This window comes from Rhipicephalus sanguineus, chromosome 1, assembly GCF_013339695.2.
Source record: "Rhipicephalus sanguineus isolate Rsan-2018 chromosome 1, BIME_Rsan_1.4, whole genome shotgun sequence".
NCBI classification, from domain to species: Eukaryota; Metazoa; Arthropoda; class Arachnida; order Ixodida; family Ixodidae; genus Rhipicephalus; species Rhipicephalus sanguineus.
The window spans coordinates 92,718,013-92,734,733 of record NC_051176.1 but is presented as its reverse complement, the minus strand read 5'-3'; the positions used below and the strand labels follow the sequence as shown (position 1 = coordinate 92,734,733).

General features: G+C 42.5%; 1 protein-coding gene and 1 long non-coding RNA gene across 2 annotated transcripts in view; one reads left to right on the top strand and one right to left on the bottom strand.

The window, feature by feature from the left end:
* Nucleotides 1–1,594: 1,594 nt before the first annotated feature.
* Nucleotides 1,595–2,019, top strand: LOC125758255 (uncharacterized). Its single transcript, XR_007415983.1, has 2 exons — nt 1,595–1,818; nt 1,909–2,019. It is a non-coding gene; the product is annotated as an uncharacterized LOC125758255 (long non-coding RNA).
* Nucleotides 2,020–4,155: 2,136 nt separating this feature from the next.
* Nucleotides 4,156–16,721, bottom strand: part of LOC119371813 (uncharacterized) — a 104,757-nt gene continuing 92,191 nt past the window's right edge. The window contains 6 exon segments of the mRNA XM_049411608.1: nt 4,156–4,768; nt 6,061–6,159; nt 6,161–6,199; nt 9,235–9,433; nt 15,039–15,161; nt 15,491–15,613. Coding sequence (XP_049267565.1) covers nt 4,553–4,768; nt 6,061–6,159; nt 6,161–6,199; nt 9,235–9,433; nt 15,039–15,161; nt 15,491–15,613 — 799 coding nt within the window. The 3' untranslated portion in view covers nt 4,156–4,552.

Below are 16,721 nucleotides of genomic sequence, written 5' to 3'. Positions count from 1 at the left end.
AGAAATCTCCTGAAAAGCCATCGACTTCTTATGACTTGTCCAATCGGCAAAAAAAAAAAAGTCGTTTGCGCTCAAATACTGAAGTAAACATTCGCTTACTAATTAACGAGCATGGTGCTACGCGCGCACAGGCAAACGTCAACGGATCGCACCAAATTACAGCGAACACCCGCTATCACGACACTAACGGGGTCAACAACGCAGACCAACAGAGGTGTAGCCAGAAATATATTTCAGACGGGTTCCGACACCCCTTTGTGTATGTTCGTGCATGCATATATATATATATATATATAATATATATTAAAATATGAACATTTGGGGGGTGAAACCCTCAACTACCCCCCCCCTCCTCCCCAGACACATTGGATACGCCAATGCAGACCTAAATGAGCCAACAGATGTCCACGTGCAGCAGTCAGATTTACTAAGAAAAGTTGATTAAATTTGGTAGCGGAGATATTGAATGGGTGCGCAGATTTTCGATCATCGCATCCCTCTCTGTGCCAGCAATGTGTGGGAACTGCCACTCCCCAGTCGGCTGCTGCGCATTCAAGAGCTTCTGAGCATCAAAGTACTGTGTCTCAGCGGCATAAAATAAGGCGCGAACGAAAAATGCGACGGCGAGTCTCCTTCAGGCGTGAAGCTGAAGATTTACTTTGACCATATTTCTTACATCTTCAGAATAAAAATAACTATATAGCTGCAGAGTTAATGGGAACTAACAGACAAGAAAAGTATAGGGGACGTTATCTGTAGTAATTACGATGTAAGTGTGAAGAAATTCAAGTGGACGAAAAGACAACTTGCCGCCAGCAGGGACCAAACCTGCAACCTTCGAATAACGAGTTTGATGTTCGACCACTTGAGCAACGGCGGCGGTCGTCCTCCCGTACACATTATTGGGTATATCTGTGCATTTCTCAGCTGCAGAACGATTCTTATTTTCAATTCTTTAATTCTTCGGAGAGACTGTACAAGGCCACGACTATTGGCAACAGAACAAAGCATTTCGTCTCTAGCATGCTTGAAAAGCACCCTATCCAGGTGCTGAAAAGTAAGGTGTAAAACATCGCGAAAAACGAAAGCGAGTTTGCTATGAAACAACTCAGCTGCGTTTACTTTCAAACTGATTTCACTTAAAACGCCTAACTTTGTATATTTCTTTATAATCAAGTGCGGTATATGCAAACTTGCAGAACAGCTTCAATAAAAAAAAATTTCCAATGTGTATACGAGTCGTTTTAATTATTTTCATCAGTGCTTTTTGTACAGACCATTTTGTCGTCCACACTTGTGTGTAATTAAGCACCTGAAGGAATAGTCGAAGCCATGCGAGACCGCGGGAATGACTGAATTTAGCTTGCGTATGGCCATATAACTGTCATGTTCCAAAAAGGCTTCATATCACCGTGACCATCTGCGGTTCCGCGCGAAAATATACGGAAGTACTTGATGCCTAACGAGCAGTACTACGATAACACGCATGTTTTTTTTTGTTTTTTTTTTTCATTTCTATGTCGTGATAGAATATACGTGTCTCAACCTTGATAAGTATTAAAGTATTGCTCCCTTTGTTTTCAAAAGCCACCGAGCCTAATGACAGCTCAGGTTCTTTCCCCGACGGCAGTAAACCTAAAGACGGAGAATTCATTTGTGGTTCACTAAGACGCAGACTCAACTCGCGCAGAGGACGAAAGGGAGCGGCGCCCTCAGTTGCGTCGCGGAGCGTCTGCATACCGTGGCGAGGATTCTCTGGCCAGCCTGACCAACCTCGAGCTGATCGCCAGGCAGTGGAGGACGTCCGCAATGCTCCGGGTACGGCTTCTTCTTCGACATTCGACGAATGTATGTATATATCCAGACTGCAGCTAATGACTTCTCTCCTTTTCTCGTGTGCGCGAGCAGAGAATTTGGAGGAGCTCTGAAAGGGCTTCATCCAGAAAGACCATTCACCTGGACCACCCTGTGACAAGAGACTAGCGGCTGCGTTTGGAATAAACTGTTTGTTTCGAAACAGTTTTCTTTGTCAGCTCATCCCGAATGTGCACACTCTGCTTTAGACAAAATGTCACCCGCCACGATGGTCTAGTGGTTCACGGTGCTCGACTGCTGACCCGCAGGTCGCGGGATCGAGTCCCGGCCGCGGCGGCCACATTTTCGGCGAAAATGCTTGAGGCCTGTGTGCTTAGATTTAGGTGCACGTTAAAGAACCCCAGATGGTCGAAATTTCCGGAGCCCTCCACTACGGAGTCTTTGACTATTTGCCTTGACTATTCGAGAAAAACGCCTATTTTGATTTATTTTCGATAAAACGCCATGTGTCATCAAAATATCGGGGGGGGGGGGCCCCTCTCCTGGCTACAGGCCTGAAGAGAACTATCGTGAGTGTTGCTTGCTTTGCTGGGTACAGTTCGCCCAGTAGAGTTTAACTTTTAACTGATGCCTTGATTGCTGCATTCTTCATCGCAATGTGACAATATACACCCCATCCACGTAATTCCGCTTATGAAGTCTGCGCATCGTGTGTGTGCGTGTTTCTATGTTCTAAGGTGTTTTCTTCCCGCAGTTTAAACATGTCTGTTGAATCCGCTTATGAGGTGTCTTCTTAGCCTTTGACAAAACTTGACAGCCACGGCAGTCACTTTTTCGAGACTGCAAATTTAAAGAGGTCCAGAACCACTTTTCCAAGTAATCATCGAGTGACCTCAGTATCGGACTTCATTGCCTCACGAATCAATCCGCCTCTTTCTCGATGCCACGGCGCATGCGCCCTTCCCCTAGCGGAAAAGTCGCAAAACGCCCTTTGATGTCGGAGCCTTTCCTTCTGGCGATATCGGTTGTACCGGCCCCTACCAAAACGCCTGAAGGCAGCAGAGGAAAATGGAAAAGGCTGATTGCCACAAACATTTTTCGAATCCGTCCATAACGAGAGAACTTGCAGGGATTTATCATACGCTTTTGAGCGCTTTCCTCTTCGCTCGTCCCGACCAGCGCTGGAAACTGCATAGGGAGGGGGGGAGGGTGACAAAGCGGCAAGAATCTACGTCAGTGCGCATCATGAACTTGAACGCGCGTCGTGAAACGCGTTCGCCCACTAGCGGTGTGATTCCAGTGTGCGCTAGTGTTGCTAATGTGCAATTTCAGAACACAGTGGGGCGCCGGCATGTGGCGCCGCATCTGACACAAACGCTGCTCTTGATTTACGTCAGCTATCGGCCAATAGTATTAATCAACTAAATGACAAAATCAGGTGGCCGCCGGCAGCTTCTGAGAGTGTGACGATGGGCCTCTGTATGAAGAGAAGGCGCTTGAGAAAGTGGCAACTTTGTGCTCTGCTTGTAAATTCATGCCGTACACGACCACAAAGTTGGTTGACCTGCTCAAAGCAGTGTTTGCTGCTGGAAGAACCCCCAAGCCCGAGGGGTGGTTCAGGACCCCTTTAAAGTGGGCGAAAAACATGGAGGTCATGCTGTTGAGAGCATTTGCCACCACAGTATAGCACAATGTTGTATTTTCTTACTACAAATTCAATTACATTGAAAGCTGCTGGTTGTGTGCAGTGATAAGGTGCGTTGTGAGTGTATTTTATAATATATTCATTTTTCTGCTTTTTGATCCTAGCGACTGGACCTTAGCTAGACACAGAAATCGGCGATCGGCCACTGAGTAAAACTGATAATCTTGAAAATGAAATGAATTGTTGTCGAGAGTGGCCTCTGTAGAGACACTTTTCATTGACTCTGTTTTTAACACATCCTTACGCCACCATTGTAAATAAGTGTTAGCTATGAGGGGGGGAGGGATGCTCCTGCCTCCCCTCCACCCAAAGGCCACAAACCTTAGACAGCCTCAATCATCAGCAGTAACTTGTCCTTGACATTAATTACTATATTGCTGAAAAGAACCATTTAAAAATATGCATCAAACCTTTTGATCCCTGCACCCTATTTTGTGTGTCCCTCAATGGCACAGTTTGGAAAATCAAAGCAACATTTTTGCTCTTGGAGCTACACTTTGGCTCTCGGGGTCATATTTAACCCTACTGACCTAACCACGAAGTATTTATGGTTAACACACATGCAATAGTTTGCTCCACTTCTGTGACCACTTCAGAAATGGAGGCACACGACACCAAATATAGTACAACAAACAAATGTTACTCCAGCTTTTATTTATAAAATAGTGGAGTAATTTAGGTAAAAAATAATTACCCACTTTTAAGCTAATAATTATAAACGTAAAGCAGCATTATTGAACTAAGGATTGACTTCATGGCATACGTATGGCCGCCAGACCTTCTCTGGCCAGCTACACATTTTTTTCAGTTTATATATAACAGGTATAAAACTTGCTTAATAGCTCTTGTGACACATCACTAGCAACGTTGAAACATTTTCATACGCCATTCCATTAAAGCTATAAAAAACGTACACACCGCAAAAACACTTGGTTGTAATGCAATTCTCCATCGCATTTCTAACCCCTGAGCAAGTATCAAAAGTGTGTTCTTCAAAGCTGCACAAGAACATACTGATGCTAACTACCCTTGCTACAACTTTGATGGCTGTGCAAGCCTAAGGCTATCATGCATCTGAGTCAAGCTCTCCTCCAGGGCATCCCTGAACTTTCCAGTGGATGTAGTGGTACAACTATTGAAGGATGACAGGCCAAACAAGACACTGTGTGCTTGTGGGTTATAACAGCAGCCATAGCCATCCTTGACAAGTGGGCCGTAGAACATGACTGCATCACACTGCGTTGCCACCTGCAAATCCAAGGTTCAAAAATATCAAATGAAGGATAACTGTGCTCCTGACAACTATATCATCATAAATATACTTAGCATATATTTAAAAGTAGACTCAGCATTAAAAGAATCATTTTTGCTGACAAAGCTTCACAGAACAGGTGAAAATCAATTTATAGACAATTACCAACATGGCAATGGTTAAGTTCACTAAATAGTTTCATCTTTATGCTAGAGATCACCAGTTCCAAGAAATATTACCTTAAAATATGCCACGAAATGCAATGTCATAGTTTTCTGTACTGAATTTTCCAGTGTGCAAACATTATCAGACAGCAATGACACTTCAAATTCTGAGTACTTATTTCTGAAAACTGATCGAAGGCAGAGGACTTCTAAGCAGAAGGCTATCAACTGAGGCCATGTACAGCAATCTTTCCTACCATCACTGATGAACACCCTTCTATTAATGAAACGGCAAGCAGAGTGCAAGAAGTGTAAACTTCTCCGAATCTTGTTGACCACAGCTCACCGGGTCCCTCTCTACTCCTGAGCCTCCCAGTAACAAAAATTACTCTCTCCTTCATGCATTGCCCAAAAGGCTTCTTGCATGCTTACCGCATTGTACAAAAAGTTGGGAAGCAACAAGTGTAATGATTCTACTCCTTAGCCTCACTTTTTTGAGTACAGAACCATGAGCAAATATGAGTGCTGGTAAGTTTGCCACGCATCAACTGCATGTCATGCTTTGCTCTTGTAATTTGAATTTATATAAAACTAAGTAAACTTCCTTTTTTTCCGTGCGGAGCACTTTGGGGGCCCGGGCTGTCGTATGCTGTCATTGCTCGGTGTAACACAGGCAAAACCATGTATAAAAATATAAAAAGAGAGGAAGCAAGGAAGAAATAGAAAGAGAGAAAGAAAGGGAAAGAATAGGAAAAAAAATAGAAATAGAAATAAAGAGAAAAAAGGACAGGAAAAATGGGAAAAGAGAACAAGAGAGAAAGAGAGGATGAAAGGAAGAAAACCGAAGAGAAACAAAGGCTCTGCACTACCTTCAGGCTTGGCACCACTAGTGCGAAGCTGCCTTAATTTCTTTTCCAACCAAGGCTACAAAATTGTTTCAGCAAATTCTCTCTCTTGTCCTCTCTGTTTTATCTCTCATATGAGCATCCCGGAATCCGTATTTCAGTCAAACATAAATTTTGGTAAAACAAAGTACAATGGAGTCCCTGGTTGAAGCTATGCAGATTCTTGGATAAAATTCGGGGCATTTAAGCATAGCAGCTCATAAATTTAGCAGAACTCACCTGACTGGATGAAATTTTGAACTCTGTGCTGATGCTGTATGCTGGATCTTTATACAGTTCAGGCAGGGGAATCTTATTTTCAATGGCAATCATTTTCAGAACCAAGCAACAGCCTATCCACACCATGTCCATTAACAGCCTTAAATGAGAACATATGCAAAAAATGCTTCATTTTAAGCCAGCACTTTAAAAGGAGTTGCAATTCTTAATAACTTAATAAGCATAGAATCAATGTTAATACATCATTAGCACACTACACATTTCCTTGTATTCATAAATGCATGTGAAAGTGTTCCTCACTATTACTCTTCCCTCCCTGCACATTCCAACAGCTCAATCTCCTATACCAAAGGGACACCTTTACTATAAGGATTGCTACAGGCAAGGACGCAGAGATGAAAGAAATGATGCACAGCACAACAAACAAGACAGGACATGCAGTTACAGAAAATGTGTAACTTTATTTTGTGGTTGCATGTATATTAGTAAGCAACTTAGGCATAGCTGGAGGAGTGGGGGGAGGGGAAGGGATGCACAACCCGGACACCCTTGGGGGAGGGGGAAGGGGGGATCTTATTTTCATTCGCAATAACTTTCAGACCAAGCAACAGCCTATTTAAACCATGTCCATTAATAGCCTTAAATGAGAACATATGAGAAAAACGCTTCATTTTAAGCCAGCAAGATGCAGGCAATATATATATGGGCGTGGTTTATAAATGGGACTTTGCACGTGCTAAGCATGTGCAAGGTCCCATTTATAAACCACGCTTTCAGCTACTAATTTCTCCGCATCCAAAAAGCTCTGTACGAACTCTCTTGAGAAAACACTGTTTATTACAAGACGAGCTACCCTGGTCAGATTAGTTACAACTAATGGAATAAACTGCACTGTCCTGTCTTCAGTGGAATAAACTGCAAAGCACTGTCTTGAAAAGTCATGCGAGGGGAGAAGTTTGCATGGCGCTTCCAGAGAAAAATCCACGAACACAGCCAGTTACCACAGCCTAATTGTCTTTCTCATTTTAAATTTTTTGCTTCCACAAGTGCTTCCACAATCATTAAATTGCACAGGCACTCACTGCATGGCTTGTTGCCTTTTCATTTTATTTCTTTGCTTTTGCTTGTAGTATGTGTAAATTCCTGCACTGCCAAAGAGAGTGGAAGAATTTTTTCCTTCCATGAAGGTTTAGACCAATGGTGAAGTGCTTGCGTTTTTTGTTTGTTTGTTTTTCATCTGCACTTGGATCACGTTGTCAGAAGGAGCCTGAACACCAATTAGGCAAAAAGCAGTCAACACCAGCACTTGCAATGCAATCCTCTAAGTGCTCACCAATGACACTAGCAAAGTGAACATGTGCAACAAACACAAATCCTCAAAGTATATGCAATCTTGATGGACTGGTGATACTGGTAGGCAGAGGCATGTGCTCAGGGTCTCACTCCTAGATAGAACAAAAATGCTCAAGCCATAATGGAAGAGTTTCTGTTAGAGTAAACAGGGTCCACATCGTTTCTCGGCAATAAAGCACCGAATCCTACACCTTGATGGTTGTTATTTGGACAAAACTTTAATTACACCAAACTTCGTAAACAGTGAACACATCTTTTGCGACAATGTTTAACAATTCCGGACTCTACTGTTCTGCTACTCTTTTCTTTTGGAACGTTGGTAAACGAAAATCACTTTAACGGAAATCCCATCTAATTCAATTAGTTTTGTTTTTGACTCTTATACCCCTGGATATCTCTCACACTATACGGAAACATCTTTGCCTTGGCTAACATCTGCAAGCAGCGTGCCTTCCCTACATTCTCCAAGGTACCAGAGCTGAGGGACCATATCATGACCACAACGAGCTCCGCTTCCATTTTTTTTTCTTCTCTTCCTATTTTAACACAAAAGTGTTTTATGCCGGGGTCCACCACGGCTCCATGACGCATTTCCGTCATGGATATGACGTTGTAAAATATAAAGACTAACATGTGGCAAAGAAACTAGAAGAAAAAGTTCAGTCACCAGGAGTCGAACTTACGACCCCTAGATCCCCAGTGCGCAACGCGGAACGACTCCGCCACAGACGGCACGTTCTTCGTCATACTAACGGCATGCTATTTATATATACCATCTGCCGGTGGCGGCACTAAGAGATCAGGGTCATCAGCGTGTTTTCGTTATCACTAGCGAGATGGCGCGAAGGGCTCGAAAGGCGCGCTTTAAAGGTCGTCGCCCCACGCGTTGAGATGAGCGTGCGCCTCTACAGGGCGTGGTCTCTCGTGCTGTGCGCGCTTATCTTCTACGTCTTGCGCTCTCACCGCAAGTTTGCGTTGAAGTTACAGAGAGCATGAAGGTCACTTCGCTCACTGCAGTGGCCGCTTTTGCGAAAGGAGCGCGCTGCTCCCAAACAAATAAGTTATAATGGTGACAGTTCGCGCTCATCCTGTGTATAGTACTTGTGCGTTCATTTTGTGCGTCCTCCTTTGTATTTGACCAGCGCACTTTAACTCTCGAGCTGTGACAGTTGTTAGTTCGCGCTCATCCTGTGTATGTTCGCTCCGTGCCTCCTTTCTGCTTGAGCAGTGCGTTGCTAGTTTCGAGCTGCTTGCCACTCTTCGCATGACATTACAACTTGTTGCTATAGCATTCATTCCTTCGCCCTTGGGGCGAAACAATGCACAACAAATGCTCAACTGCGTCTGTGAAGACACATTTTACTTTCGTGTTATACCGATTCCTATGACAGAGGGATCAGCCATGTTTTCTTTTCTACTTTTGGTACACTGTCCCTAAGCCTTCAGCAATTTCGTGGCAGCACTGCACGTTCCGCATTAAATGACTAACTGAAGTCGCATGCCACGACCAGTGACATTGCCAGCAGAGTATTTTGCATAGGCGAAATTGTGTGCGTGACCTCGGCTCACGCTTCAAGTAGAGCTCTCTAGAGAGGAAGAGTGCATGGCCTTCTATTTCAAATTCCAAATATTTTGTGCCTCACAGCTACTTCATACTTTGCAGATACGGTCATCACCGCATGTAAGCATTATGCTTCATTTGTAGTGCCTAAACCTAGTGGTGGGCCTTTAAAAACTAAATTAAACAGTTATCAAGCAATACAGTCTTTCATGCTATGCAATAAAAGTCTGCCAAGTTGATTAAAGCATAGACATTCTTACCAGATTTGTGTAGTCCTTGTGATTTTGTACGGCTTTCCTTAGACTCTCTACCTTTTCTGGGAGTTTAGCCTGACTACTTTCGAATGTCTTGCAGAAAGCCAAACTTTCATTCGAAACTGAGCGAATAGTCTCAGTGCGCCCATGAATAAACTTTCGTGTGGAAGCACTCTCATATGTTGCACCGGGTGCCTTGTGAATCCTGTCAAGGAGCATATAAAGCAAGTTATAAGAACATTTAATTCTATAACCATTACTCAGCAGGATTACAATGACAAACATGTGGTTTTGGCTTCGATTAATTCCAGTAAACTTGGATACTACAGTTAGTTTGCAATATTTTCCGCATACTAAAAGGGGCCCTGCAACACTTTTTCAGCATGGTCAGAAAACACTGGCGATCGTTAGTCAAGGCTCCTGAGAACACGCAAGCCAAACATTACAGCGCAGCACATGGCCTGGAATTTACAACCAGTTCTCAAAGTCAGCTAAAAATCCTTCACTCTTCTTTCTACAAATGATGCCATATACCCAAATTCACGACCATTGGCTGATTTGAGCACCGTGGGCTGCATAGTTACTGCGGCCGCCACGAGAGGACGCCACATGCCCGCGCACACGCTCGAGATCACACTCGCATGATTAGTCGGGTGGCCAACTGACGACGAGGGATGAAAGAACATGACATAATGCGACTCATTCAGGCATTTGTCATCAGTCACATCACCTATAGCTTCCCTTACCTGAGAATTTTGAAAGCAGACAAGCATAAAATGGGGCTTCACAATACCGCATCCGAACTATTCCAAGCACACCACACGAGTCAAGTCATGCGCCTGGCCATAACTAGAACGGGACGGAAAACGCTATCAGAACTTGGCATCGAAGACCCCATTCAGAGGAGGGGGAAACAACGTATCCCGCATGAATGAAGGCAGGACTTCATCATCAAACCACTACCACTCAATATGCATCCACAGTTCCACGAACATCGACGTCGGGCACGGGCCAAGGCTCACGACAAATACTCAGACAATGAGGGCGCCTTCTTTGTCGATGCAGCTGGACCAGTGAACGGCAAGTACACGGCAAGCGTCGTTCATCAAGGAAAACAGATAGATTGTATATCAGCCCAGGACACAGACGCAACTAGCATGGAAGAAGCAGGAATCACCCTCGCCCTACGAAACCCCAGATCCACCTTCGTTCTGACAGACTCACAAGCAGCCTACCGAAATTTCTGCAAAGGCCACATTGGCCCCACTGCACACCGAATCCTCACACAGCTATCGTCCCCACACTCAGAGGGAGAACGGAAACAGCTGATATGGGTACCCGGCCACTGCGGAGTTAGGGGCAATGAGCTCGCCCACGCCTCGGCCCGAGAATTACTCTTCCGGACCTCCGACCCTGGCATATCGCACCCACCCTCGGCTATGCTTCTCACATACACAGAAATTCTACAACACGAAAGACGGAAACTTCCGCCTCTGGGGCCGAACCTCAGTAAGAAATCGCAGGTAGCGTGGCGTCGCCTGCGGACACTGTCGTACCCAAATCCATACGTACTATCTAAGATAGATCCCGACGCACACAAACCAGTGCAGGTTCTGCGACAATAAAACAGCCACCCTGTACCACATGGTATGGGAATGTCCGCACAATCCACCCATGCAACCCAGGACACAACTAAACATAAAAGGGTGGGAGGCAGCTCTGTCCAGCTCGGCTCCGAAGTCCCAAGAGGCCCTCGTGAAACGTGCGAGGACAGCAGCCCGCGCCAATGGGATCCCGGACTAAGGATCCCACTCACCGATCTTCTCAAGAACATGAAATAAACGTTTTATTCTCCCTCTCTCGTGACCACACTGAAAGTAAGCCGTGCGTTCAAAGAAAAAAAAGAAAAAGTGCTCAAGGTCATGACGCGCGTGTGACGTAACTTCTTTCCCCCGTACTATCCCTACCCACTTAGCTTCCAGCGTGTTCGTCGGAATGAGAGAAGAGAGAAAGCAATTACAGTGTGCGACAAACCTCTGTAACTCCACTCGTACTTGACGGACTCTAAAAATTTTTGCGGCGGTTGATTCGTGAGGCAATAAACTCCTTTAGTGAAGCCATTCGATGGTTACTTGAAAAAGTGTTGCAGGGCCATTTAGAACAGGCCCGTTTCTAATTGTTTTTATGCTGCTGCCTTTGCTAGGACGAAAGTAAGTTCATGGCCATGTGCAGTTTTATAGGGAACAAGAGACCAAGAACCATAATTTAAGGAGCTCTTTCTTTTTTTATCTCTCTCTTATTTTTTTGCTTTTCTTGTGGCAGTATGGGTTCCTACATGAGTTAGCTATGAAGCCATAAAAAATGTGTATTTTATTTCATTTATTTTTATGTTATTAATACTGCAAGCCTTAACAGGCTCATACAGGAGTGGGAACAAAAATGAAAAAAAGGTACAGATTGCTAACAACGCATCAGATCTAATAATCGAAACTCAAAAACTAAGAAAATGAAAATATCTAGAAGCATTACAGACTAACAGGAAAATGTACACATTAGACATAGAATTCTGAATACAAACTGCGAGAAGCATTTTTTAGGTCTGTGGATTATTATGGTTATTAATCTGATATTGGCACAATACAAAAGCCTCAACACAATACTGATAGCATGCCATAAAAAGTGAGAAGTCAGAATGAATCTTTAGCAGCCAGAAAAGCTACATTAGTAAATTAGGCTAGTGTCACCTTCGCAAATGACCACAATATGTTAGAGCCACCAACAATAACTGAAATTCAGGGCTCTTTGTATTTAAGCTTCACAGTCTTCAAAACTCTGGGGGCAAAAATCTGATTCCCCTTTCAAGTTGTCACCAGAAGAGAAATCAACTTTTTCTTTTTGCAAGTTTAAATTGATTAGCGTTTTCAAAAACCTACGTGAGTATATTTTATTTCACTTTGCTGGGGAAGGAGCTTTGAGAAAAGATCATAAACGTGGTAAACAGCTCAAAATACCTGTACTTCAGGAATTCATTGCTGTAGACAAATTAAACTGAGGGTAATAAAACTCCGAGGATATTGACTTTGATATTTGCGGTTTCTCTTGCGATAATTTTGGTGGCTGTTCCACACACCGTTGTACTTTAAAATTGTGCTGAAGCATATTTGGCTTATTAGAAATGTTGAAGTTTCAAAACAGTTTCCGAAAAAAAGGCCATTTTTCATTTTTTTGAAGTCTCTCCGATTAAAGTCAAGGATGTTGTCTTACAGTGCATTATTTCAGTTCCTAAAAAGTTATACGGCATCAGATGTGACAACAGCCTAGTGGCTGTGACGGTGCTTTTGTGCTACCAATCGGAAGGCTACCATCACAGTTTGCGTTGCATGATATGGGCCTTGTTGGCGACTAATGCCTTTCACTTTTGACAGTGATACATTCCTTATCTCATTCACCATCCGAGTGACATTTTTCACTCACCCCCAATGAAGCAGCACCGATGTAACGTGAGCGCCCGCCACTACGAATTGTCTGCTCAGGTTTGCTAAGCAGCACATCGCAAGAAAAAGCTTGCCACACCATGCAACCTGGCTACGCATTTGTGCTTTTTCGACAGCTTCTTTGTAACTTTGTCTGGTACAACTATACTGAACAATTTGCATTCGATTTGTAGCACAATAGCAGTGTCACGGTCGCTAGGCTGAGTTGGTCACATCTCACACATTATAATTTGTTAGAAACTAAAAAAATGCAACGTTTCTGTGTTTTTTTTTATGCAGAATGGTAGACAACATTCCTGACATTAATCAGAGAGATTTTCAATAAACATTTAAAATGGTCTTTTCTCAAAAACTATTTTCAAACATCGACATTTTTGGTAAAGAACATATGTTTCAATACAATTTTAAAGTACAATGGTGCGTGACAAAGCAACAAAAGTTATCTCAAAAGAAAGCACAAACATCAAAGTCAATATCCACTTAATTTTATTACCCTCAGTGTAACTTGCCTACAGAAACAAATTCCTAACTACAGGTATTTTGGTCCAATTACCATGTCTTTTATGTTTTTTTCTTGAAGTCCCTTCTGCAGCAAATGAAATAAAATACGCATAAGGTAGCATTTTATTCATTCTCTGTTGTGAAAAACAAGCGTAAAATTTTACACTAAGCACGCTCAAAGTTCTGAAAGTGTGAAATTGGGAAAAAAAGGTCTTTTTCACGGACGAAAATTGTACTTTTCTTTTCCTTGACAAAATTTTTTTTTCACAGAACTAACTTCAGAATAGTTGTTCTTCATCCAAAACTCGCGTCTGATGTAAATTTCATCAAATTTGGGAATGGTGAACTGGACCACATGTTTGTTCTTATCTGTATTCACCCCTTTATACTTTATGTGAGCAAACATAACTTCTCTTCTTTCCTAACAAATTGACGTGTATTTGTCATTGCTGCAAATGGTACGGCAGGAGCACAATAGCCCTCTCTCATGCTTTTTTGTTACAGCACTTCAACATGAACTAACTCTGCTAAGCAATATTTTGAAATTTCAAAATTTGGGTCTTTTAGTGTTGTCACCTGCATAGTAGAAGACAGGCTAAATAAACATGGCCTTTAAGCACTGGAAATATGCTGCCATTTGTGTAGTAAAATTTTAAAAAATAATGCAATAAGAGCAGCTCCTGAGCACCAACACCATGCTGCCATCTATGTAGCAGAGGAAAGACTAAGTGGATGTGCCCTATTCGTGTAAATCCCTTTGAAAACAGCAATATTGTTGCAGATCAAGGGAGCTTTCAACGAGCTCAGCTCGTTCAAAATGCTTAAAGAATCAATCTAATTCTTATTAAAATTGCTTAAAAAAGGGGCAAACAAAGAATTTTACCCAGAAATAATAGGCCTTGCACAGATGTCTCTGCTTCTCTACTGTCAAACATCATGCATAATGATGCAATTTTAGGAAAGGCACTTTAGGGCACTCGCCAGATGTTGACAGGTGTTCAAAACAGATGTAACAGATGAGTGAGCCCAAAAGTAACCCTCAAGAGAAGAGAAACCACACTGCGATCATATAATATGAGGTGCGAGATCAAGTAACAAGCAGAGGACCATGTATAGAGCTACGAAATTTTCTTTGCCAGAAAAAAATGCAGTCTACCATTTAAGAAAGAATGCTGTGCTTGTTTAAGTGAATCTGAAGCATGATCTTTGCATTTGTATCAAGACCTCCCTTGACCTACTGATCAGCAGTTGGTTCTTGTGCTACATACACTGCTAAACATAGCTTGCTGTGGCCCTTCAGACATTAGTAGTTAAAGCATCTTTATACAAGACATCATTATACAAGACGACATTATACAGTTGACCCGATCAGCTTCTTTTTAGGCAATTTACCAGCCATTTGTATGACTACAACAGCAGTTACATGCATAAAGGCACAAAAAACAAATTTGCTCTATGGACACAGCTACAATTTTACGACAAGGAAAATTTTGTTTTGCTAAATACTTAGTTTTTCAGGACTCTCACGGTTTTTTTTTTGTTTTTTTTTTTTAAGTTAACCATAAATCTGAGGCCTCACCATGTTTAATCTTACACAAAATGTACCTCAATATGTAATAAAAGGTCCCTGATTCAATATCACCTCTTTCTCATCAGGCCAGGAAAGTACAGAAACTAAAGAAAAATGCACCAAGTATGCTATAAGGTATGCAGAAAGTGCATGTTATCATTCCATTTTCACTCACTGAAAGCATATGCACTGTCTGCATATGTAAATACGTTAGGCTGGATATTTTCTAACGTCAGAAGACTCACTTGTAGTATGCAAGCTGCATTGCCATCTGGACATAGCTGTCTGGACTTAGCTTGCAAGACTTGATAAATTCCTTTCCATAACCTTTAAACTTGTAGATGAAGAGGTCTAGGTCTGCTGTGAGCCTGAAAGTTCAATGGCAAGCATTTCACATCTCTTACATCGAAATACATACTTCTGTACCAAATAAAAAGTCTTAATCAATGTTGCCATCCAATGAATGAAATATCTGCACACCCGTGTCAAGCTCTATTCACAAAGCACATGTACCAAACGGCAAAATGCCAAACCCCATGCAGTGCACCTTTTATGCATCAAAGTATCAGTATAAAAATACTGTGTTCCCTTTTGAATTCATGCATACGTGCACACTGTCAGACAACAAGACAACAGACTAAACAATAATAAAGATGAACCTTCAGATCTGTCTCATCATACAGGAACTCATACCAACCTAGAAAGTGAAGAATGTGCTGTCTCAATGTCTTTTGCGGTGTCTGGGGAGACAACAAATTCAAGCTTCTTGGGAATGTTGTCAGCTGCTCTACTGGACGGTGGACTGCCCAACCTCTTGTCACTGGAAAATTTAATTATAAATCAAACTCAGTGCTGGAGACAATGCTTAAAGATCACAAATTTCCATGCCAACACAAAGCAAAGCTAAAATTTCATTTATGCAAGGCATGTGCAAGGCACAAAACAATACCTTTGATGTCATGCAATTCTAGAGGCAGTTTGACCAGCAATTTGCATAAAGCAAATGCACCTAGTTAACAAGAACAAATCAACAGGTATCTGTCAGGGGAAGCACAGCTGACACCATTAGACTATAAAAATGAAACCTGTCTGCCCCATAAATGCTACAAAATTACCATATTTACATCATTTTAAAGAGCACACTTTTTGCTGAAAATAGCTTGTTTGTGTGTGCATTACAATTGGGCTCAAAAGCACGAATAGAGCTAGGGACTGTAAGAAGTGACTGCACGGTTACAACCAGCATCACCATAGACACCAACTCTCAATGGTGAGAGTGAATTTTTTCTGTGTGTGTTATCGCCATTGCCACTTGCTGCACGGTGGTTACCTACTATATAATTGTGGCTTCTATGCATCATGTGACATGTTTCAAGCAAAAGCTCATCTTAATTGCTGAGCAGAAAGGAAACCGAGCAGCATCATGTGTGATAGACACTTGTGCACAATATCTGAAAACAATTTTGGACAATTTAATTTTTTTGTACAGGACCTCAAAAGGTGGACGTATGTGGATCTGACGATCGACAGGATAGACAGTGAGTGGAAGAAGACACCAGGAGCGGGCCTGTACATACATGGCATAAGCATTCTCGACTACAACAGACTGCCAGGCTGACCTAGTGATCCTATCATTCTCAGAGTCATGAAATCACAACTCCATCCGCTAGATGGATGCCTTAATAATTCTGCCATGTGCCACATACACGCAGCGTACTGAGTGGCTGCTCGAAGATGAACAAGCTTTGACATTGACGGAACAACTCGAAAGGCCAGCACTGACAGACCTTGTTAAATGATTTTAGGGCGTTTGGAAGACAGCTGTCACTGGTGCATTTGTTCAAGAAGTGTGGCACCTCAAACACCCTGTATGGAAACGAAGATGCCAGCATGTGGTCAGTTAATATTGATAAAAGTATATTCATTAT